Source organism: Nipponia nippon, unplaced genomic scaffold (assembly GCF_047370975.1).
Source record: "Nipponia nippon isolate SJK-2023a ecotype South Korea unplaced genomic scaffold, ASM4737097v1 scaffold_21, whole genome shotgun sequence".
Taxonomy (NCBI): domain Eukaryota; kingdom Metazoa; phylum Chordata; class Aves; order Pelecaniformes; family Threskiornithidae; genus Nipponia; species Nipponia nippon.
This window is the reverse complement of record NW_028262338.1, coordinates 3,994,501-4,019,761: the sequence shown is the minus strand read 5'-3', so window position 1 is coordinate 4,019,761 and position 25,261 is coordinate 3,994,501. Positions and strand designations below refer to the sequence as shown.

Sequence of the window (25,261 nt, the reverse complement as noted above, 5' to 3'; positions counted from 1 at the left end):
ACACAGGGTATATATCACAAAATTGTACAGGGAACACCCTGCAACTTACAGAAGTTTGCATATTCAAAAATGTGGCATGAAGTTTCAACTGATAGGAACATAAAGTGGATAGAAAAGCAATGCAAGGTAACAGCCTGCCCGTCCCACGGCTCATAAGGGAAGTAAACCAATTTTAGTAAAAAATCCTCTCTATATTTTTTTTTGTTTCGCTAGATGTTGGATTTTACTTTACGTTGCTGCCAGTTGTATTAAACTAGCTAGGAGGTTAGTAAACATCATGTGTGTTTGTTTACACACAAAGGACTTCAACAAAATAATCACATCTACCTTCATCTAACAGAAGTATTTCTGTAGCTAGAATGTTGTAATGATAGCTTGTTAAAACGATCTGTAAGGAGAAGTAAAACCTTTAACTAGCCCTTACCAGATAAGAGTTGCTTAAATTTGTTTGTTTACCAGCAGATGAGCCATCCTTCCAGGATTAATATCAAATTAATGGGACTCTGTGCAAAGTTGAAGTCATTTGCTTTTCTGATTTGGGTTCTAATCCAGTTCTTTATTGGTGTTACATTGTCACATTGACTTACAGGCAAGGTTAAAATCCATCCCTGCTCTGCTTCTCAAAAGAACCGGAAATAAAACCCTCTTCTGCAACAGCTCCCTCCCTAGAGTTTGTCAGAGATACTTAAGCTAAAGCAGGTGAAGAGAGTCCTAAACTTCAAGTTTAGGACAGATCAGTGCATTCTGAAAACTTTCGAGAAAGTGTTTTGTTTAGTTAATCACAAGCTTTGCAAACCCTCTTTGGAACACAGATGATAGTCTGCTTCTTTCCGTCTTTCTTACTGCCAACAGTAAGAAGTTTCTAATTACACATTGGTTCACAATGCTATCAATGCTTTTCAGAATAGAACAAATCCTCTCTGTGTTTTCCAGCACTATTTTGCCTCTGGGAGTACTCACAGGAGTAAAACCGAGGAAAATGTCCTCCTGTTATGGAAATGTCCTGCAGGATGTACTGAAGGATCGTAATTTTTGTCTAAAGACTTTTTAAGCTCCTCTCTGGAATTCTATTCTGGTGATAAACCTGACAAATATTATGGGTCTCATAAAAGGGCCATGTTGCCATTTTAAATATTAGAGAATTTTATTAGAATAAGTTACATGGAATCCCTCTGGTTTTATTCCTACTACATCTCACCTGGACTTTCCTTGTGGTTGCCAGTAGATACAGAAATGTGACTTTGAAGCTAGGATGTTATTCTGATGAGTAAGGCAGCAATATTTTTACAGTCAGGGTTACCATATAGATCCTACAATAGATACAAAACCTGCAAACACTCAGTCTTAACAGTTTCTTCTGTGCAAATGTAATTTGGCAATTTCCAGTAACTTACAAAATGTAAAAAGATATTCCTTAGGAAAAACATTTGTACAGAGAAGCAATTTTTTTTCAAGATTGCATTGTACTCTAGAATATTCCACTTAAAGTCTCCCTTTGTTGTTCTGTTTAACAGGTGAACCTTTTCTGCATCATACAATTGATAATTAGGTCAAAAGCTTAAGGAAAAAACTCTCAGCAGACATGAGCAGTTTCTTGCTTACTTAATAGAAAAGCATCCTTTGACTCTACTAGGATGCTTCTGAAGAAATACCGCACTCCGAGCTATGTATTTACAGAAACACTCTGGAAATAATAAAAAATTACAAAAATCACTTTGACATCACACAGTTATTGCTCTTGTTATTTGTGCCTCACAAAATTCCAGAATTTCATAATGCATCCAGAGCCAGAACTCCCACTCCAGCCGCAGATCCTTAGTGCCTGAGCTAAGGAGAATCTTTTAGGGGTGGGTAGGATAAATGCGATGACACACTTCTGAATAAGTCTGACTCCACCCAGTAGGAGGGAGGTGTAATATCCTGTTCCTACAAAAGGTGTTCGAAAATTTTTATGTTGCATTTCAATGCAATGACAAAAAGCTTGATACATTAGGACAAGTAAATAAAAAATAAGAAGGCTTTAGAAGAGGTATGCGTAGATTTCCCCACTATGACTAATTATACAGATGATCAAAATGACTACTTTTGGGGAAAACAGAAGAGTTAATATTTGGAAATAAAATAAAATAGAAGTAAAATGAAGGAATACTAAAAGCCCTTACACATCTTCATGAATGTGTATTTAAGACCTGAAAACAGCAGCTATATCAGTGGAAGTTGTCGGCTTTTCTAAAGTTAAGCCAAGTTGTTGGTAAAGCCTGGAGCAATGTTGATTTAAACCCACTGGGACTTCGCTTACTAGTTTTGGTGCTCTTAAAGTTCATTGATTTGTGTATTGCTGCAGAAGTAATCTAATTTTAACTATAGAAGCATGAAACAGCGATTGCAATAGAAGGCCAGTCGTTCTGACCAGGTCTGTGTCTTCTTTAGTAGAAGAGGACAATTAATAAATGTGACTTTTCTGTAATTAGTATTTGAAAACAAGCACTTCCTATAAAGGATGAAATGAATTCAAGACAAGATTGTGGTTTTATAACTTCTCTATCAGTTTAAAAAATGCTAAAATATATGCATATTAAACAACATGCTTGGATTCCCAGCATTCCATATGTAAAGCAAGATGTCTGGCTGATTTCAGCAAAGGCGTTTGCTTCTCACATTTACACCTCAGTAACCATCTGCGAGCTAAGTATTTTGCAAAAGTGAGGAAAGATGGAAAGTGAGGAGGAGTCGAAACAATCACTAGATTGGAATTTTATAGGAAGGAATTTTACAACTCTACTTACCAAAAACCTTTGTCCATTTATGCTGTGCTTTCTCACGACTTTCTCACAGTCCTTATACTTTAACTGTCAATGAAAGAAGATGATTATTGCACCCTTAATTGTAAGAATGGATTAAGACACTTTGACATACAGCTAGCTTTGAGGAGATGCTTCAAGTTACCCTTTTGTATGTGAGAGCCTGCCTGAATGGCTCATTTGGTTCTGTAAAGATGGATTTTCAAGACAAAGATGCTTCAGGGAACATGAGGATTTTCATCCCTTTAGGAATGGATGTGTGTAATTCCTCACATTTAAAAACCACCTCACAGTTGCCTGGCCCAAGGAAATATTTGGAAAATGGATAGTTGTGGTACTGACTGGGATGAACAGTTGCAGAAAACTGGAAGTATGGCAAACACCTCAGTGTCTGGGACTACTGAAGCCCTGATCCCAGTCGCTGAATTCATTGTTGTGATGGAAAAGCTTCCTCTTCTGGATGGAAATGTTACTTGTTAATCCTGGAAATTATCTATAATATGTGGAAAGCTTTTCCACAATATTATGTTTTACAGTAGCATCTAGGACAAGGGTATGCATTTTAGAAGCTGATCATGTACATAAGAAAAGAAAGCTCCGGATCCTACCAGGCAAAAATTTAACAGTAATTTGGGGGACTTAAAAAAAAAGAAAAACAAAACAAAAAAATCAAGCCAAAAAACTAGCTACATTTAGCAAGACATGACTCTCAAACATTTCCAGTGGATGTCTTAAGGTTTTTTTTTGTTTGTTTGAACAGTAATAGCATAATGTGAGAACACAGCTTATATTTTTGATCTGGCTAGAATGCATTTTTCCTGTTTCAAGTTGATCCAGTCCATACCAGAAGGAACCCAAAGAGCGGGCAGACAAAGTGACTTTTGGAGCCTTCAAGCCAGAAACTTTAATTAGCGAAAGTTATGCAGACAGATGATCCTGTGCTGCTGGGATAATTCCCCTAAAGCAGAGAACATCTTGTAGGGAGCATTATGTCCTTTCTTAGTTCTATCCTGTTTATTCATTTTAAGGAGTAATCTTGTAACTTGGTGTTATGTGAGAACAGGTCTTGAAAACATCTGAACAGCTGAGAGAACATTTGTAGGAGCCACCTTCAGTTACTCATATGCAGAAACAGACCTAACTCTGCTAAATATTTTAGGATACAGATTAAGACTTGTGCAGACTGGGGACTTAAACCTGTAAATAATATCTCTTTCGTATAGTGAGTGCTATCATGACATTACCAGCGCAAGCCCGTATGCAGCAGTGAGCAACTGCTATACTTGGTAGAACACATCAGTGTGACTGAGACCTAATCTCATTCTGAATGTAATTGATGAAAAATACTGTTTAGCTATTAAAAATAACCCTCAGGATATTACAAATACAAACATCTTTGCTTTTTCTAAAAAAAATTTAGTCTTTAGAAATTATTTGAAGATTTGGTTCTTTATTGGTCCCTCCTTATTTTGAATGCATGGTTTAAATTAACATAGGCTTTATGTTAGCACACCTAGAATCATAAATTAGACGTTATTACTGTTAAGTATGAAGAATTCTTATTTGACAGAAACTGAGGACTTTATTCATGCCAGTAATACATCGTAATATTGTTACATAAACTACTGATGTATACGCTGGCTGAATTTTGCTAATATGGAGGTGTAAGCTAACAATGAGTTGACAAAAATGTTACCACTGCCCTGTATCATGACCAATCACTTCAGGTGAGAGAAGATTTGAATGTGATTGTCCTTTGAAAATCATCCCACAATTATCTCAGTTTAGTAGGAACTGAATCCTGGACTTTGAACATATGGCTGCAGGCAAAATATATTCGTCAGATGCAAATAAAGCAGTCCTAAGATATAGCATTCGACCCTTTAATTGTACATGTGAGGGAAATTGTATGACTTTACCTGGGGAGATCTGGTCACTTACGGCAGTTGCCCAGACCCGGCTGACTTAGGCTGACATTATTGTCTTACACAGATTTCTTAGATGACTTTAAGCAGCTTTTGCCCTGATTCACCTCCCCAAGAGTGGCCTGCCAAGATTATCTCTGTTCTGGGGGGGTCTCTGGATCAGTAGAGGGGACATACTCAGAAATTAATGTAACCGGGCCCATTCAGTTATGGTAAAACTTACAGTTAATCCTTTTATCACTGCTAAGAATATCAACTCTTTCAGGAAGCCATTTCCTTTCTAAGTCTCTTGGAAATGGTGATCCAAACCACCATGCACCAGTGTTGTAATGTTTTTTGTGTTTGTCTGAAGTTGCCTGTTGATAATGATCTCATCTGTTCCATCTCCAATTCTTCGTTTCGCTTTCCTGTGCCACTAACCCCTACACCCTAAAATTAGAGGTTTGCAAGTAGCTGGCAGTTTCACTTCTTCGGAGATTTGGTAGACATAGACTTTGTGCTTGATTTGCTTATCTTTATTAGCCAGTTTTGCATTCTAGTATCAAATTTGCCTCAACTCCCCAAAGCAAACTTTTATAGAGCTATAGGAGCTGTTGAAGCAATATTTTTCACATGATTTCAAAATGAAGCCCAAACTGTTCCAGGTTTTACAAGTCTAGTCTGACAGCTCACTTGAAGATTAACCAGCTATGCCAGCATTACTTGAAAATCTTCCCAAATCTTCTGATTGATCTGAATGTAAATTCCAGGCTGACAGTTTTGGACTTTGGGAGGAATGTATTCAGTTGCAAGGGAGATGGAGCAGGCACTATCTGATGTGAATTGAAAAATTAGCAATTTACAGAGAACACACAGAAATGAAATTTCAGTAAAATTGGCTCAGTTACACATTCTTGGGCAATTATGGAGGTGTCAGCATTGCTGTGCAGAGGATGATACCTATTGGCACACAGGCAATTCCTGTATCGCCTTTCAAAGTATTTCTTCAGTGTGGAAACTCCTCTGCATTGTAAAATGAAATTTATAGATTGTTACAAGTGAAAAAGATGTCAAAAGAAACAGAAAATCCTAGCTAGTCACACAAGGTAGCATCAGGAAAAGTAACCGTGACAGGAAAGGAGGGGTAGCTCGTAATCTTGAGCCATGAGTTTTGCCCAAGAAGTTTTAGAACAGGGAAGTCAAACCAAAAGGCGAAAGGTTTTTCCAACTGTGCCTAAAAAAATTAGGAGTCCGTGTATCCACAACTGTTAAGTTCCCGGCTGGGTTGTCATAGATGTGACTAGCAAAGACATTCAGAGGCTCGTTTGTGAACACTGAGCAATTTGAAATAAAATCTCTCTTCTGAAAATCATTGGAGGAGACCTAGAAAGCTTGCAATCTTCACACATTAATGCCTTCTACAGCTGTTAATATACGTTATATTGACAGTTCTGTAGTAAAGCGTATATTTTCTCTGAAAAGCCATGAGTTTCTCTTATACCCAATTTAAAACACACTTTCCAGATTAATTTATAGATTTCACTGGCCAGTTTAGCTCAGCTTCTTAATTGTCAGTGGTTTTGCTTTTAGTTTTGCAGCAAGCTTTCCCCATGATAAAAATACGTAAATTTAGCACAAACAATGTCACAGTAGTTTGCTCCTTCATCGTACAAAGATAAAACCCAATTAAACTTACCATCCTAAAATATTCTGCTAAGTCATCTGGGTTCCACGCAACCACATCTGAACGGTAGGGAATGTTTCGCAAATCCATTGTAAGCTTTCTTCTCTAGGCAGTTAGAGAACGTTCATAGCAGTACTATCGATGAAACGGCCATGTATTCCCTGTATGCGACCACCTCCAGCGTGCCCAGTAATTCCTTGCCTAATGCCCAGCTGCTTCTGTTTAAGTCCTGGGTTTTTTTCAGTTTAGACCGACGTTGTTAGGACATCCAGGAGAGATACTGCTTCCTCTAATACAAAATGGTCTCTTCTCAGAAAAGTCAGCTAGTCAGCCTTACCACTTCCTTTGTCTGAATATAAATAAGTAAACAAGGAAGCACAGCAAAAAGTGTTGAAAATGTTCTGCCTGCTACATGTAAGTAAGCCCCTATGGGCCCTATTTGCTTGTAATTGCATACATAAATATTTACGTATTTACACACTCCATACAGTATAAAAATATTGGCATATTATCTGCATAGACACTGCTTACTGCTTCGGTGCAAGTCTAGCCCAGGCAAGCCCCCCTCTAAAGAAGAAAACGTTCACTTAAGAGAAACTTCTTCAACTTATCTCACTACCTGAAGTGTCACATCGTCTTTCTTTGACTTGTACAACAATAAAAGGTTATTGCTGGAGTTGTACCTAAGGAGGTATGCATGAATTAGGGATGGAATTATAGTCAGCATTCCTTCAACTAAGGAATCTCTCTGTGAAACTAAAAAATGGACAAGCTTAGAAGAAAAATTATTACATTGTCATTTTTCAGCTACCTGTAATGAGGATTTTTGTATCTGAAAAAGAATCCACAGAACCGTAATATTACCACAGGGACATGATAGACTGCATCTGTCATGTATAGCCAACTCAGGCACCATCCTATCAGTAGGTCCCTTTGGTGAGACTGCATTTACTAATTCCAAATGTGCCTGTTTTTTAAAAATAGCCAGCATGTCCAGTCTCCCTTTTCTTGATGTGGAGCTTCCTCTCACAGTTGTTCCGGTATGAATGCTTGGGCTCACGGTTCCTATCTGCTCCAGCAGACTGCGCAAGAGGTGGTATTTTGTGAGCTCCCTTTATCAGTAAGAATAGATGCATAGTTCTGAAGCACTGGAGAGGAAAGTTTCTCTTCTTTCTAATGAAATGCATCACTCACTATTTCTAGTCATTGGAGACCTTCTACCTTGGGTCTGTAATTTGCAAGTGCGTTGCATATGAGTGGATGTATTTGAGATCATATCTGCAAGTCTCTATAGTATTGTATATGAGTTTTTCTTTTGAAATTCACAGCCTGATTTAAAGTAGCTTACTTTTTCTGGAGAAATTTTGGTAAACGATGGCAGTGTGGTATTTAAAACTCTAAAACTAAACTGCTGTAACAGCTGTTCTAAACAGTGCAGCATTTATCAAACACACGAGATAGCTGTGTTTTATGGGTTCCTGTTTGAAATGACCTGTATGAATCATCTGAGGCATGTACTGACAGTAGCACAGAAATATCTCCTCTCCTTCATTGTTAATTTAGATCTGGGGACAAAACAGGACTAAATTAACTTGTGACAAAGAATCCCCAAAGGAGAAGTTGTTTTGATGGTGCATTATCAGCAGTGGTAAAGGGGAGATTACACAGCATACATCTCAGACACCCAATCACACGCCACGCCTTTCAACAGAGAAACAAGTTTCTTACAGTACAGAGACAGGAAGAAGCCTGTGCTATAATTTCTAATTGTTCGTTCTATTACAGTATTTCATTACCTTCTAATCGAATTTCTATCCCAAATCCAGCATAGCAGCTCTAATTTCAATTGTGTTATTCCTTATTTGTGCTAATATAAAACTAATTAGTCTAGTCAAAATTTATTCTGATGATAGAGAAGAATCATACCATCATTTATTCTGATGCTGAGATAGGAGAAAAGCAGTCACCTTTAAAGTCAATCTCCTAGTCTAGAGAGCAACTGACACAGAAATTCTAACACATTTATCTAGTCATTTGTATTTGCTTGGATCCTGTCTATGTCACTGTGAGTACATTATAGCTACGTGCATATTTCACGCATTTTGTAAAACCCAGCTGCACACGTACTTGAGCTTTGTCTTTCTCTAGAACTCCTTTTACAATGTGATAAACACATAGGATGTGGTGGCCACGTGAGGCTTGCTGAGGAAAGATCACTTTGTATTTTCTGCATCTGAATTTTCAGATGTACTGCTAGATTAGTGTAACAATTTTAAATTGCATTTCCAACCTAGGTATGTATTTGAACATATCAATGGAAAGTGGTGTTCAACTCGCAAATAACCACGCATGAGTCATGGCCCCCAATCCCAACCAGACTGCAGAGAGTTGTTTTGAAAGATGCTTTTAACTGCTGTCTTTGTGGCCCAGAAATGCAATGTGGCAATATTCCACAAAAGGAAAATCTTGACTGTGCAAAAAAGACCCCACATTATTTCCTCACTCTCTTAATTGTTCTTCTGTTAACTCTTCCCATATTTTCCCACTTGTTTATGATTTCTCTTTCTCCCTTCAGAGTCACTGTTGTTACCCCAAGAACTAACACTTTCTCCCAGGTGCTCCTGTTGCCTCCAGTGTCCTCTGCTCAGAGAGGCAATTTCAACACTGATGGTCACCAAGAAAGGAAATTGAGAGTGAAAAAGTTGAATGTCCACACTTGTGCAAGCCCACATGCCAGAATCCCTGGTCAGATTTGAGTAGGAGTATAAGGGAGGATGGCTGGGAAGCAACCACATCGGCTTTTTATGGAGGAAGACAGAATGACTGCAGGGATAACATTAGGGTAGTTAAATGAACCGCAGCCAACAGACAGGGCCACAGAAAGTGCCTGGGCTAGAATGTCAAATTTGACAGGCTACATGCAGAAATTTGGTTGATAACTAAATACATTTCAGAGGCGACAATCCTAACTGTCTGCTGGGAATGATCCCATGCTTTGTATCTTAGCAGTTCAGTCTTATATTGCAAGAAATGAAGACACAATAAGTAGGCAGCAGAAGATACATCTGTTCCATAACGTAATTTGTTATATACTTCAGTTGGCAATCTGCCATGAAATGGATTTTAAGCTCTTAGGTTTTCAAACGCTGAGGAACATTGACATTACAACTATTGTCACGTGCATACCTTTTCCGTTGTGACCTTTTTTTCCCTCTTTTTAAAGAATTAGATCTGTTATAGCTGATGCCTGCAGTGATACAACCTTCACATAAAAAAATGTGTCTTTTCAAATAGCAGCTGCCAATGGTACAGTTCTTTGAGCGGTGGTCTGGTGACTGATCTTTGAAAATGTGAGAGCCTAACCATTTCAGGCACCGCAGGAGGGAAATTCACACTGCCCACATTCTGCTGCCTTCAAAAAGCCTCAATATTTTCCGTTTTCTCTCACCTCTTTCTGGTGGTGTTCTGTCCCACAGCACCCTGTTTTAAGCGGAGTGGCTTACTTTGAACAGCTTTCAGAATGGCTTATTTTTCTAGAATAACTCCGTGTACATGTCAGTTTTCCTAGAGTGAAGCAAAAAAAGTTCAAACTTCATAAGAATTTAGTCTTCATGTTCATCTCAGTCCCAAAGCAAAGTGGATCTTTATGACATATTTTTCTTTTGCCCTGCCCAATTTTGTTTTTAAAAGACTTGGGTACTTTCTTCCTTTTATCCTGGGAATATTTACCATTGCCAGCCTATATTTGCTCTTTTAACATTGCATGCCTTATTCCCAAGCTCTATAGCTATCACATGGAAAAAAATGCTTTCATTTTTATACCCTTTAAAAATCACCAGGGTATTGTTATATATTCCTTGCTGTCTTCAGTAACCACTGAGCCGCTTTCTACTCCTCAGACGTCCTTATCCATTATTTCCTTAGTTCTTGTGGTCAAGTGTTAGCCTTGACTTTGCAATGTCTGTGCATTAATACAAGATCCAAAACTGAGTCTTTGCCAACTTGAAGCAGCTCGTTCGCAGGGCTGGAACTACGGGTCTCCCTCACCACCTAGCGGCCGAGTCACAGCCCGACCCCAACACCAACTGCTGCTGGTGTCAGGAGCAGGGATGGACACTGAATTGCTGACACTCTACCAGTTTGATACTGGGGTTATATATATGGCACTTCAATGGGACTAGCAGTCGAGGTAGATGCTAACCAACCTACCTGCATCTGAAATATATGGTTTGAATAAAACCGTGTCTGAGATACTGGCTTCAACTCCAATTTCACCAAAAAAAAACATTTCTGCGTACTTTCTGAACTCAACCCTCAGCACTGATTTTCCTGGACGGAAAGAAAATGTGCATACTTGAAGAAGCATGTTTTCCATTGTTAGTGAATTGTGTTACTTTGAGTAGATGGAAATATGGAGTTTCGGCCATTCCAAAATGCCTGAAATCCTAGAATACAGCCACTAGAGTGCAGCTGAACTCTATTCAGAAAACAGAGAGAGAATCAAATGCCTATTAAGGTGCTGTAAAAAAAAGGCAAGTAGTAACAGATATTCTAGCGAGCACTGTTTTTTCAGTACATATTTTATTCCATTCTGTTAGGGCCGTAAGTGGCATAACATGTTTAGTTTGTCTAGAGATGCTGCAAATAAATGCAGAGGAGAACACCTAGCAGACCTTAGAAAGGATGTCTACTGAGGAAAGATTGAAAAAAAAGTTTTGGTTAGTCTGGGAAAGGGAAGTCGGAGACGAGGGAAGGAAAAAAGGAGACAAACTTAGTGACTCTGGGTGATAGCGATCAGTCCTTCTCGTGACCTGTGAAAGGCTCTGCTAACAAGAAAAGCAGCTGCAAGCTTGAAAAGTAGGTACGGCAGATTGAAGAACTCTCCTGCCCGGAATTTGGCCTGTTCAGTGCAATTCAACAGCTCAGGTCAAAAACTGCCAAACAGTGCCAGCTGTGCTGTGACTCAGAAGGAAACTAGGTGGGCCAAAAGGACAACTGGAAAGGATGTTCTGTTTTGGATATGATATTCCATTTTAGTACAGTGTCTAGTATGCCTACTATTGAACTTCTCAGATTGCATTTTTTTGGTGTGGTTTCTCCTGTCCCTGACAGAAATCTGGTGTTTTAAACCCTTTTGAGTCAGTGTTTGTGAGTGGGGTAATACTGCCTCTTGCACAGTGCTGAAGGTAGCTGCTGGGGAGTATTTAACATCATTTAATTTCTTTACTATGAAACAGCACATGGTAATGGTTATATACGGCTCTGTAATTACGCAGCGTATGCGACATTGCATACAGCTTGTTTGTTAACTGGATGCTGACTGAGCAGTGGCCTCCATTCAGGCTGAACCCTCTCAGGCTGTGGGGAGGTGCAACCTCAGGACTGCCATGCGGGCCTAGGAACCCGCTTCAGTACTCTCAATATCACAAATAGTGTTTTTGAAGTTAAAAGCGATCTTAAGCTGCAAGGAGGAGAAGGTTTCACTGCAGTTGTAAGACATAGCTGCTTTTGATTTTTCTGTTTGTTTTTTTGTTTGAGTTTGGCTTTGCAAGGAGCTTCCAGGAGTGCAAATGCAAGCGAAGACATTTTTGCAAACGATGACAAGGGTTGGTCTGCCGTGCTCACCCTTGGTGCTGGACATCAGCCTCCGCAGGAGCTGTCAGCCCTAGATGGCGCCGAAGCCCGAGGTATTCCCATTTGGTCCTTCTGTAGTGCACTTTCAGTTTGCTTTGTCTTTTTTTTTTTTGGTACCTGTTTCTTAAAAAAAAAAAATATATATAACTGTTCTCTTTTGGCAACGACGACTGAACAGTAACCAAAAAAAAAGATTTTTATATCATCAGTTTTTTGAACAGCAGCATTTCAATTTTATCCAACTATTCTGCAGCTAAATATATAATGATTATTTTAACTCAGCCCATTTTGTTATTTTTATCAAATGAATTATTGACACCAAACAGCTTATTGGCTCTGACATTCAGATTGTAAATGACCTCTTTTTATTTAGACAAGCAGGTTTTTTGTTAACCTAAACAAAGCGAACTTTATAGAAATTGCGGAGTTATCCAATTTCTTTTCTTCTGAAAGCAGAATCACTGCTTTCAGCTCAGATCTGTACCGGTTAACAACATCAGATTTTGTCATTGTACCCATCAGAAGGAAGGCTTGACAACTCGATAAAGAAGAAAACAATGCTGTTATATTCAAAGTCAAAATCTGGAGTGAATGTTGCAATTGCAGAGCATCCTGGCCATACACAAACTCAGAATTGGATTCCGATCCTAGTATATTTCAAATTCTCTAAATATTTAAACAGCTTACTAAACAATAAGAAAACCACTAGTGATTTTGCAACGCTGAGAAAAAGAAAAAAGCTTCAACAGCTTATACGCTGGTATGTGTTCATTTCAGATCTTCATGGGAAATGTTTTTGTCAATCCTGAAAGTTTTTGAGAGTGAATTTCATGCCAGATCAGAAAATATGTCACTTGTGAGACCGTTTTGATGAAAATAGTGATATTTCAGCTTTTAGTTGCACTTTCAAGCCAGTGGTGCTATCGGCACTTTCCTTTATTCCTGCAGTGTTCCTAGCAGACAGAGCAAGAAGTTGGGCCTCAGAAGAAATGCTCAGCCTTCTCATCTTTGCAGCACACATTTTTTCTTGTGGGCAGAGAAGACACATCCTGTGAATGCCAGAACATTTCCTCCTCTACAGATTTCCTGAGAGCTTCTGAACCAGTAGTTTAGATGCGTCTAAACCAGCATGGTCTGGAGGCATAGCTGTTGGAGAAAAAAAGAGCTGCTGCTACCCAACATAGTCTCCACTATACTTTCGTTTTTAGTGTTAGTTTTGTTTTCAATATTTATATTCCTCTCTATGACTGGCTCAGAATTTCCAAGGAGCTGAATTCTCAAACACCCCATGCTTTTCAAATTGTCAGTGTCACCTTACGTTCAAAATAAAGTACATTCATGACAAGAGGTTTTTTTTTCTCATAAGCAAGCATTTTGCATATATTTTAATCTGTATAGGTGTATAGTACTATGAGTGGACTTAGAAACCATTCTTTTTAATTGTCTGGCTCATTATGAAGGAGGGTCAGCACAGAACAAAAATAATTATCCATTGGGGGCAGTCCTAATCAGTTAGGTCTCATCCAAGATGTAGATTAAAGCAACAGCAGTGTCAGGACAGGATCTCACCTTGCTGCTTGTTGATAAGTGATACAACACATTCTGTCACTAGGGACAGGAGTGGCCATTGACCAGAGCCGTGTAGGGCAGTGATTTGGCTTCCTTCATCGGCTACAGTGGTGTAAAAGCTCAAAACCTCGGAAGGAAGACCTGTGACTGCTGAGCTTTCACACACACTTAAAGACAGCACTAGCTGGTGCTGCAACTGCAGGACATGGTCCTTTGCTAGCCTCTAGGTTCTGTATTTGTGCTGCTCCTGCCTGTGCTAGTATAAGCAGTGTCATGACCACATGAGGAAACAGGATCAGGATTTGGCTGTGTTAGCTCATCTAACAAAAAATAATGACGAAATGGTTGGTTTCAGACAGTAGCTCTTCCCTGGTATGGCTTTGCTGTATGACTGTTATGCCTGCACAGAGTAGGTGGTGTAGCATAGCAAGAAAAATTTTTGGCACTGGGTCTGCGGGGAAGTCTGGGCTCTTTCTTTTGGCAGCAATGCCAGTTCAGACTGTACATTAACTTATAACACAGGCAAAATGGATCATCCAGAAAAAAATGGGAACCCTTTTCATTTTTACTGTGTAGTTAATCTCATTTCATCATCTTGTTCTGGCTGACGGGGCATGCACTACTTCTTGTTTAGGATTTAAACTTACAGAATTAAAATCCTATTTCCCAAAGAAAGTTGAGCATTCTTTTACGTGCTTCTAACTTTTTGACTGTTAGCCTCTGTATAGTTTATCATGTTGCAGAATTTAGACATTGGTTTCAGGTAGTTTTATTATAAGGGACTTATAAATAACAAGCTGTGACGCTGAAAGCAAGCTGAAGGCAGACACTGAAGTGTCTGAACTGTCTGCTACTTAGCACAGTAAGTGTTGAAAGTTTCCTACTACTGTCTATTTTTAACTACTCTGCAAAACTCCCACTTGTTTCTCATCCCATATCACTTTTACCCTTAAGTTATTCAGGTTCAGTAAAGAAGATTCTGCATTAAGCTCCTGGATGTTTATGTGAATTGGATATACGATACCAAGTCTGTGAAGAAATAGAAGTGCTCTTTATTACACTTATTTGTCTTTTACGTGTTTGTTGGTTTTTTGGGGGTTTGTTTTGGTTTTTTGGGGGTTTGTTTTGGTTTTTTGTTTTGTTTTGTTTTGCTATAGAAAGGCACAGTTTGTCACTGATCTTAGATTCTGTGAACAGCTTTTCTTTCTTAGTGTCCATATACTATCCTACTGGTCACTTCTGCTCACCACACTGGATTGTGAGGAAGTTCTGGTGATTACACAAGTCTCCCATTCAGATGTGATTTCTGGCATAAGTGCTTTGGCTTGCAGGAGTTCAGACATGAGAAGCTGGTTTGCCTTCAATGGTATCAGCTCTTCATCCAAGGATCTTCTCTCTGGTTATATCATATAGATTTGGCTGTCTTCTACTGTCACCCCATGCCACTGCATTTGGACTGTCTGCCTAGCACAGAAGTTAAAGAGAAGGCAAGCAAGCCCCATATATGAAAACATGCTTGCAGTCTTCCATACAGGGAGCTGCTGATCTCAAACAGTGTTTGTAAGCTAATAGATTTTCCAAGCCATTATGTCACTCACAGATTAATCTTACTCAGGATATAGCATGTCTGGATGCAGAAGTAATGAGTGTACACCAGGAGACTGCAAACACCTGTTCTGCCGGCAGAAGTCTCTCTTGTATATCAATATGAAAGACTTAGCTCTACTTTTCACCCAGTTCTCACTTAGAGAAATTCTGTCCTTGGATCACTCGTGAGTATTTGCCCATATCCTGTGTTCCTGTCTGTCTGGGTCCTGAGGGCACTAATAGGCCCTAATGGCCCTGACAGCTTCACCTGGAGCCTCCACCCACACCCTGCCCATCATCTGGGGCTGTATTTAAGCTCAGCTCAGGACTTTGCAAAGACATTTGTCACTGAAAATTTCAATGGGCAGAGAGAGGTCTCCTCAGATAAGGTAATATCTGCTTTTTCAGTAAAACTTTTGTTTTCAAGCAAAAGTTTCTGCTTTCCGTTCTTCATTGCATCAGTCAGAGGTTTGATGTACATAAGTGGGGATGATGAAAGTCTGGATTGCTCTGATTGTAGTCATGTAAAGACGTGGGCTGCTCAGTGCTCTCGTTTAGGTTGCCATGTTACTTTAGGATGGTCTTGAAAATGAGTGACTTCCTAATGTTGGTAGTTTCTGGAGGGTGAACTTGAGGATAAGTTCCCTGATGCTGTTAAGAAGTGGGGGGAGGGGGGGCGGGACGGGACACGGGGACTGTTGGATGCTTTCTCTCTTGCCCAGCATTTCGCCTGATTTAATGCTGTTGGGGGGGCTGAACTAGTTCTCCTGTAGATAAGAGGGAATGTAAGTAAGGAGTTGTATGAACCTGGTTCCTTGCTGTGTAAGATGTATAAACAGCATACAGGAGCGAGATGACAGAGATCCTGCGCAGCTGGGTGCACACAAGCTGCATGCTTGTGGTGTGATGCCAGTTGAGAAGCTCTATAGCTATTTTAGCTGGCAGACAAGGATAGGCTATTAATTGCTGATAGGGAGTGGGACTCCATACCTGCCGTGTCCCAACTGTGCAGCTATAACTGCTTTCTGATCGTAGTTTTCTAGTGTGGCCATGAGAAGAAGGGCTGTACTTCTTCCCCTCTGTAGGCTGTAGATATGCTTACTGTTACACCTGCAAGACCAGTCTTACTGAATTTCTTATGTATTGTGCAGTCTGATTAATCCAGGCTGCTTGAATGTTTGTGAAAAGTCCTGTTAAAGGTTGGCTATGTAAGTTTGTATATATGTACATCAGCTCTGGAAAGTTTTTTGCAGTCCCTTAATTAACAGGTGACATTCATAAGGAACTTTGAATTTTTCATGCTGCTGCTGTTGCTGCTGTTCTTAAGACCAGTCCAAGTGAGACTGGATGTGGTCAAGATACCTACTATGACCTGGTAGAACCAGGTATTCATTTACCTAGGCAGGCTTGTTCCTGCTTATTAGTTTGAGTATTTATAGATCAGAAGCAAGTTAAATGATTCTTGCAAAATGAGACACTGATATCTCTAGTGAAAAGAGTAAATTTAAAACCCTTCCTAGAACTTGTGAATAGAACTTCTTAGGTACAGGGTGAGACACCTCCTTTATTCCTCTGCCCCAAAGCAAATGCCCTGTAGGTACAATTTGGAGCAGATTTGGGGCCATTTTTTCCTCTCTACCTAGGCAATATACAGAAATTATCTCTTTTAATCTTTGTGTACTTCTGCAGCAACAGACTTACCTTAGTGCTTTAATGTGTTCTGTGGTATGGATGCAGCCCTCCAGAGGTTATCGGGTGAATTGATGGGGTTTTTTTTTGTCTTAATCCAACCAAGACAGAATCATTATTCATCAGCATGAAGTTCTGTAAAGAGATTAATATTGTGTTAAGGCTCCTGGAAATGGATCTATACACAAATCTTGAATTTACTCGGCCTTTCCTCAGATACCATTCCTAAAGTAAAATTGTTACTATTTATGTGGACATAAATATCTATAAATAGGAGCAAAGAGGGGATATCTTCCATGGCACATATCCCATGTAAACAACTTGCTAAGCTAAGTGCTTGTGCTGCTCAGTCAAATAAGCAGCTTGCAGTTGCAGACTGCTTTTGGATAAAGTTGAGAATCTAATGGACATTGTAGTTCCAGAACATGCTTTGGCTGCCTGTGTTAGTGGGTGGACAGGTGAACAAGAGAAACTATTTGCACAAAAAGCAGCTCAGGTTCCCATTTGTGCTCAACACTAGCCAGAGCTACGTTAATACAACATCCATCTCACAGCAACTGCACATATAATCACATTTACTTTGCAGGAGAGCATGTATTAATTATGTATTAATAAAAATCAGTTCTCTCTAGATATTCTTAGCTTCAGGCTCCAGTTTCTTAAATCTCAACATTTATTGAGACAAGTTTTGGTAAGTGCAGAAGTTTATTTTAAATACATAAAAGCAATAGTGTGCTTTTGTGGCTGTGAACCAAACCAAGCTCTATTACCCTGAGCTGGTTGTCAGAGCTCAGGTTAATGTCATTAAAGTCTATATGGAGGAGGAGCTGGTGTGTGTGTGTGTGGCAGAAGCCACACATGGAAGTGTTGGTGGGGAAAACAGGTATGTGCTGAGGATAGGTCTTGAGGTGATGAGGGCCACGAGGACACCCTGTCTGCTTGCTCAGTGTTTGTAGGGTTACTGAGGAAGAAGTCCCCAGGAGCAGTTCTCACACAAGGGAGTGAAACTGGATCGTGAGGGCTGGAACTGGAGGTGGTAAGCTCAGGGCCAGATCTGTTATGGAGGTATATAGCCAGTGATCTGCTGATATGCTGTGGTTTTGAAGACAGTCAGTGATTCTCCTATGAGAAGAGGTACAAACCCCAGCCCCTGACTGATGCAGAAACAGGACATGACAGGCTCATCTTGTCTCCCTATAGGCTCTGCTCTGGGATGAGACCATAGAGTCATAGAATCGTTAAGGTTGGAAAAGACCCTTAAGATCATCGAGTCCAACTGTTAACCTAGCACTGCCAAGCCCACCACTAAACCATGTCCTCAAGCACCACATCTCCCCGGCTTTTAAATACCTCCAGGGATGGGGACTCAACCACTGCCCTGGGCAGCCTGTGCCAGTGCCTGACTGCCCTTTTGGTGAAGACATTTTTCCTAATATCCAACCTAAACTTCCCCTGGCACAGCTTGAGGCCGTTTCCTCTCATCCTATCACTTGTTACTTGGGAGAAGAGGCCAACCTCCACCTCGCTACAGCCTCCTTTCAGGCAGTTGTAGAGAGCAATAAGGTCTCCCCTCAGCCTCCTCTTCTCCAGGTGAAACAACCCCGGCTCCCTCAGCTGCTCCTCGTAAGACTTGTTCTCTAGAGCCTTCACCAACTTCGTTGCCTTTCTTTGGCCATGCTCCAGCACCTCGATGTCCTTCTTGTAGTGAGGGGGATGTTCCAGCCTGAAGCCATGTGCAAAGCAGAAAGCTGTGTGACATTCAGAAAAATGCAATTTGTTGGAAATGTGCCTTAATGACATAAGAAATACTTTCTTCAGAAAACATGAGAAACTTTATATGTCATCTTCTTGGGGGTAATATAAAATTATTGAACAGAGTCACTGGTTACAGGGACAGGAAAATAGAGCACTTCTGAGGCAAATGTTTGCAGAATCACGAGTGGTAGGAAAGACAAGAGCATTAACTGCAGTCATTGAGGTTTCAAATCAGTTCAAATCTTCAGCTGGACACGATCTTTATCAGTTCTATTGAAACAGTTCATCTTTGCTTTAAGTGCTACATGTTGGTCTGAGTCTTTTGCTTATGGGTCAGTGACAGAGGGCCTGATCCAAAGCCAGGTGGATGGCATGGAAGGAGGCAGGCTGGGGCTTGCTATGCACTTTGGCTAGAGCTAGAGTATACTTGCTTTACTGTTAATAAAGGTACTGTGTAGACTTCAAAAATACTTTGGTTCCAGCAGTTAATATTACATCCTGAACTCCTTCTGCCAAATTCATAGGGTAAAGGATTGTAGTAAGAAATTGTTGGGAGGAGCAGGGTAGAAAAAGCACTGAGGTTGAGGCTGAGCATGATCCACTTCATGTGTGGCTTTGGGTATTTATAGTTTGAAAGAGTTGGTGAAAGGAAGAAAAATCACCTGAGACTTCTCAAATGGTAAGAATCAGTCCCAGGTGGGGAATATATAAAGAGAAGGCTGGGTGGGAAGGGGAAAAAAGTTGATTATAGAATTATAGGTATAAATTTTACTGCAGCAGTTGCTGGAAGAGGTATAAACTAATTTTGTTGTATTTTTAAATGGGCACAGGCTTTGGGTAACTGCATTGCTTACAATGAGATGATACTTGCTGTTTTTCTGCAGAGGAAGCCCAATAGGCAGCTGTTAATTCTATAATGTAACCTATGGGAGCAGTTTTACCATGGCTACACTGTGTTTTAAGGTAAATATTTTTATTTATACAAAAGTAGTAAGCAAGCTAAAACTGTGGGTAGGGCTGGGAAAGAATTCAAATCATGTTTTAAGCACAGTGTTTCTGAGGCAGAGTTAGTTATGTTCAAGTCTTGAGCCACAGTATTTCCATTTCCCAGTGTTTATTATACCAGAATTATTCATGAATTTAAATTAGGTCTGAACACTGATGTTTGACAGAAAGATTCTGGCTTTCCTCTCCCAGCCAGGCATATCACCATTTTCCAAAGCAAACTGTTGGGAGTAAGGTATGTATAGTATAACATTTAGTAATTTACTTATTTCTAAAGATGTTTTTTCTAAAAAGCAGTAAGTCATATTCTCTGAGTCTTGTAACAGAGAAAGCTAATTTGCTGAATAAGCTACTGGTCAGAGATCAGGTGATGAGGAACATAAGTGTCTGCATAACTGATGTTTTTCACTACGCTTATTTTCCCCTGCAAGCTCTGCATGTAAAGAGGACACACATCTAAAGTGTAGCAGGGAAGAACATAGTGTCTATTTCCACCTGGACCACAAGTATCTCCTTTGCAGCTTTCTCTTACAGTACTGCTTTGCTGCAATGGAGATATGGGCCTTATTGTAGCTGCTACTTCCTAAAGGCACAGTTCTTGCCCCAGATAACTTATGGGAAGATCCTTCAGGAGTTATAGAAACTTCTTGGGATCCCAAGATCCACAAAGCCCACTACCTAATATTTAGGTATTTCAGCCTGCTTAGACATGTTACACTTCTACTGAAGTACCTTGCACGTATATGAAGCACTGCTGTTCTTGTGCTGGTTTTAAAGGATATGATAAACAATATTTGCATTCCTCCCAGCTGCCTAGTGCAAAGTGTTGCAAGACTAAGCACACAATGCTGTATCCTTTTATAGACCTTGTAATACAGACTAGCTAAGTTGAGAAGAGAAAGGAGGCTAATTTACACTTTATAAATGAGGGATTGAAAACTTTTCCAGAACAATTTCAGTTTTTAGGAATGGCTGACTGTCATCATAGACAACATCTTCCTGTGTGGGTGCAAGATCTGTTCCTTTAACCTTTCCCTTTTGCTAATGCAAATGTGCAGGTGTGGATGAGCTGGAAGGTGCTTGGGTGTCAGAGGAATGAGCATGGCATAAGAACCTGTATAGCATAGAATATCACCAAGGTCACACAGCATATAGCAGAGCAGCAGCTTTAATCCATGTAGTCTGAGTTCCAGTCCAGCGCATTAACTGTCTTCCAGAATTAGTCATCACTTGGCATAAATCTGAACAATTTTGCAGTACAAAGGTGTTAGTTATTAAACCAGGTATTTCCTGCACTGTGGTGGCCTTCAATGCATACTTAGTCAGGAAGCCATTTTGCCATTACTTATCCTTAGTAAGAAAGGATCTCTCGTGCAGGTGAGGTGTTGCTGTGCATCCATTTACCACTACAGTGCCTGGCAATAGACTTATGAGAGCACAGGTAATGGTGTGGCTGTTTTTATTTGTGTGAAGATACTGGTATGCCCAGAGCAACTAGTAGAGAGGGAGAGTGTAAAGATGACTTAGAGCCAGCTTTGTACAGCCATGGTTGTCATTGGCTTGAGGGAGAACCATTCCCTTCCCCCATTCAAGTCCTGTTCTTCTGTTTTTACCCTCTGTTACAATCTGTGAATGAGAGTTTGCTTTGAGTGGACATGAATTTGATGTCAAGTCAGGTGACCTGGAACCAACAGCCTTTGCTAGGCTGAATGCAGTAAGACAGGCCCACTTCAGAAGTATTTTGAACCTGTGTATAGGTAGCTTCTCATCAGCTGTGTTTAAGAGGAGTTGCAAGTGACACACAATTCATCTAAATCTAACTTCACCCTTCACAAAAGAACAATTCCGAGATGGAAAATATGGTGAGAAATTGAATTAGGTTTCCCACTGTTGAAAGCTTATGAACAGCAGCTTAATGCAGTAAGCCTGATAATGAGGATGGAGTGCGGTATTAGTGAGGCCTTGACATTAAAGGGAAAAAACAGATGATTCTATGGGACTGCGGTGTTGCGAACAAATTATCTGTATTCAAAAGAAAGTATAGAGCAAACATTAAAATTTAATGGAATAGTCTCAGGGGGAAGGTTGTTTTCATGCAGCTGAACATTTTTCTTATTAGCATAACACATGGTCACTTTTGCAACAAGCATAATAATGTTGTTCATCACCCACTTGTTCTGTGTAAAGGTTAAATCTCCTTGGAAGTATAGTCAAATAGACTAGTTTACTCTCTGCTTTGGAATGCAGTTCTCCCTGTGATGAGGACATATTTGAGTTCTAGGCACTACTTCAATGCCAGTGGAAACTCTGCATTTTTTTTTTGAATATTTGAAAGGAAGGGTAGTGCTCATGCTTTGCATTAGCCACCTTTGGAGACCAGACTTTCTTATGAAATATCTGTATGTACTCATCTTAATCTGTCCCTTGTGAGATAAATGGGATTCTTACTCTGCACGGAAAGCATGGAGAGTGATTTTAGTTCCAAAATTTCAAAGCTGGGTACATGAAGTGAGGCACCTGATTTCTTAACAAGAAATTCTTATGTTCTGAAGAGATCAGTGGTGGCAGGCACTGGCTTATTAAAGATGCCTAGAAGTTGAGGCTCTATTTTGAATATTTTTGAGCCCCAGTGATTGCTGAGGTTGGACAGGGCTGGTTGGTTATAACTTCAGTAGTAACATTGAGGTACATAGCTCTGCTAATAGACCATGGATTGCACTGGGAGTCAGATTGTTGGGAGTTGGTCATTGCTTGGTTCTCCCATTAGTTCAGAAGGATGGTAACCTTTGGGAGCCTTTTCCCTTTCTGTGCTCTTTCAGCTGTGCTGCCTTCTTCATTTGTGAGAAAGAAGCAGAATGGCTTTACAGGCTTACTATGGTCTGCTGTATGGATGGTCTCAACCACGGAATTAAAATACTATTGTTAAGTAGAAAGTTCAGTAAGGGATCAGCGAGCACTGAAGCTATAATTACTGGAGGCTGAAAATGACTCAAGGTACATGCTAGCTAGTGTCTGGGCCCCAGATGAAATCACCCTCTGAAAGTTAAATATTTGTTGCAGTGAAGTTTGTTCCAAGAATATTCTTTGCCCACTCTATGATCCAAGTCTATTACCTTCAGGATTTTTTTAAGCATTTCATATAATAGCTAAAGGCAATAAGTTGTTGCAGTCCATGCTTTGTACTTGGTCCACCGTTTGCTTTTTATCTATTCTCACACTTGCTGTTACGAGTAACACACTGCCTTTTTCATACAGAACTTCTGCCTAGCTCTACTCTTTCCTTACTCCCTCCTGCACTAGTCACTGCTATTTTTTATTGCTACTAAAACTAAACCCAGTTCTACAAAGATGCATTTATACACAGCATAAACACAAACTGCATGGGAGCTGGGTAATCTAGAGATAAGAGCAGGAGACTAAACGTGGATGAAATGTCTTGAGCCTTTGATCAGTCAGCTGTGAAATGGTTCTACCAATGTCCTCATCACGGGAGGACTGAATATCCAGGACTGTTCCTGCTAGGTCTTGAGTTCTTCAGCTCCTGCTGAGTCTCCTCACTGAAACACCGAGTCACTCACGGAGATGCCTAGGACCTTGGTGGGTCTGGTTGATAATCAGCAGAAAGGACATGTACGGAACACTCCATTACTACCCATTATTTTGGGAACACTAACGTATAAATATGTATTTGTTGCAAACGTAGGCTGTGACTAATTCATTTCTGAATTCCCTGAATTATGACTGGTCATGTTGTATCAGGAGTTCAATTTTTGCATGTAGAAAACAACCCACTGTGATTTCAAATGTAAATCAGCAGGATTTGTGCTCCTGGCTTGGAAGCTTTCATAAATCCTATGCAGGAAGTCTATTTCCCATTCTCCCCTCTTGATACTGTAAATCGTGGTTAAACTTTTCCAGTGTACAGGTGTGTATCCTGAAGTGGTGAAAACAGTATGATCAGGTTTTTTCTATTTTGTTATGAATCTTACAGTACTAATTTTTCTCCTTTAAAGCTCTAGTGTTTAGAGTGTTTAGATTTTTATAAAAAATAATTTCTGACCTTTGCAGTAGAGATGAGAATCCAAAGGTCTCAAATAACAGAACCTGAATGCATACTTTATGTACTTGCTGTTTGCTGGACTAAAGTCTTACGAGTAACACTGAGTCATTGTATTGTGGACTTCAGACTGGAAATCTGTCTTGCTATGTATGATCCATGTTAAGCATGCAAGTACAGAGTGCTTAGTGTCTGGAACAGGAAAGTGCTTATTCTGTGCTTAAACAAACAAACAAAAACCCCACAAAAAATCAACCAAACAAAAAACCCGCCTCAGGCTTTAAACACTGAAAATGCTAAGTAATGTCACTATTAAGTATTTTGATCAGTTATTATGGTCTCTCTCTTGTTGGTAGGTATTAACTGAAGCCATTAAAAGCTATGGAACGTTTTATAACATAATCATTTTAATGAAGACATTCAGAACAGTAGAAGCAAATTATGAACAGTTGCTAAATATTTCTGAAATGTGAGCCCTGTAGTTTGTCACTCAGAAGTTATACAATTTTGTACTCACCCCATCTTTAGTTACTCATAAATCTAGTGTGATGAGCCAAATCTCTTTCTAGGTTAAAATCAGGTGTCCCTAACAGTAAATATTAGACACTATATACTGCTAACACTTAAACTGGTTCTAAAACCAGAGATGATTACTAGGCCTTGGTCCCTTGCTCAGTTTACTTATGCTCTGTTATTCCGCTTGAGGACTTGGAATATTGTTTATCCTGTCATTCAAAACTCAACTGGATGATGACAGGAGGCACAATTTAAAGTGAGTTTAAAAAAAAAAGAAAAAAAAAAATCCCTGAAGACTATAGGAGAGATGACTAACAATGCTTAGGGTTTTGATTTACAACTGGAGACAATGCCAAGCTCCACTTGAACTCTCAAGCAAAGTCCCTACTTTGTTACAAACAGCAGCCAGCATAAAAGAAGAATTTAAAACATTTACCAGCAGTAAGGACGTCATGAAAAATTGCCTAATCTATCAAGTTTGTAGTCAAAGAAAGTGAGCATGTCAGCTAGTCTTGACTTTTAAGGTCTATGTTTTTCTGCCAGTTTTTAAATGGCTGCAATATTTACCTGATGGAAACAGTTGAAGCTTTGCGGTTTGTCTTTCCAAATTAAGATGGGCAAGGCACTTATGCAATCCCGTCCTGTTTATTGTGTTCTGAGACTGAGAGGGACTGCATGGTTTTATAGGGCTTTTTTTCTAGTTTTTGGCTTATATGCTGGTCCTCCAGATCACTAATTTGTCTTATGACAGTAGAAGTAACTACGATGTCTGTTACCTGTGTAGCCTGTGGGAAGCATATTGAGTGGCTCACAGTTTGTTTTCATTTTATATAAATGTTGACCTTCTTGCAGCAAAGGAAATAACATCTGTAGGGTTGTACTGTGCATTGTACTAATAGATCAGCTCAAAGAAATCTTAAAGGTTGCTACTTAGGTACCTGTTTGATTACTGCAGTTATCTCTCTGTAAATACGTAAAAATGCATCTGTGAAGGAGAAGGTGTTTGAAATTATGTTCATGGTTCAAGATGCCAGATGTAAAAGAATTAGCCTTCCATGGA

At 39.8% G+C, this 25,261-nt stretch overlaps 3 protein-coding genes across 6 annotated transcripts in view; 2 read left to right on the top strand and 1 right to left on the bottom strand.

Annotated features, from left to right (window-relative positions):
- Window positions 1-6,685, bottom strand: part of LCP2 (lymphocyte cytosolic protein 2) — a 33,763-nt gene extending 27,078 nt beyond the window's left edge. For both annotated transcript variants that reach the window (XM_087760070.1, XM_009469494.2), the window contains exons 1-2: window positions 6,402-6,685; window positions 2,787-2,849 (exon numbers count right to left, since the gene is read on the bottom strand). In XM_087760070.1, coding sequence (XP_087616196.1) covers window positions 2,787-2,849; window positions 6,402-6,479 — 141 coding nt within the window. In that variant the 5' untranslated portion in view covers window positions 6,480-6,685. The remainder of the gene's footprint in view (window positions 1-2,786; window positions 2,850-6,401) is intronic.
- Window positions 1-13,085, top strand: part of LOC148055535 (uncharacterized) — a 79,369-nt gene extending 66,284 nt beyond the window's left edge. For all 3 annotated transcript variants that reach the window (XM_087760073.1, XM_087760072.1, XM_087760074.1), the window contains 2 exons: window positions 11,928-12,076; window positions 12,972-13,085. In XM_087760073.1, coding sequence (XP_087616199.1) covers window positions 11,928-12,058 — 131 coding nt within the window. In that variant the 3' untranslated portion in view covers window positions 12,059-12,076; window positions 12,972-13,085. The remainder of the gene's footprint in view (window positions 1-11,927; window positions 12,077-12,971) is intronic.
- A 2,468-nt stretch (window positions 13,086-15,553) lies between these two features.
- Window positions 15,554-25,261, top strand: part of KCNIP1 (potassium voltage-gated channel interacting protein 1) — a 482,303-nt gene continuing 472,595 nt past the window's right edge. The window contains exon 1 of the mRNA XM_087760144.1: window positions 15,554-15,568. The gene's annotated coding sequence lies outside the window, so the exon portion shown is untranslated. The remainder of the gene's footprint in view (window positions 15,569-25,261) is intronic.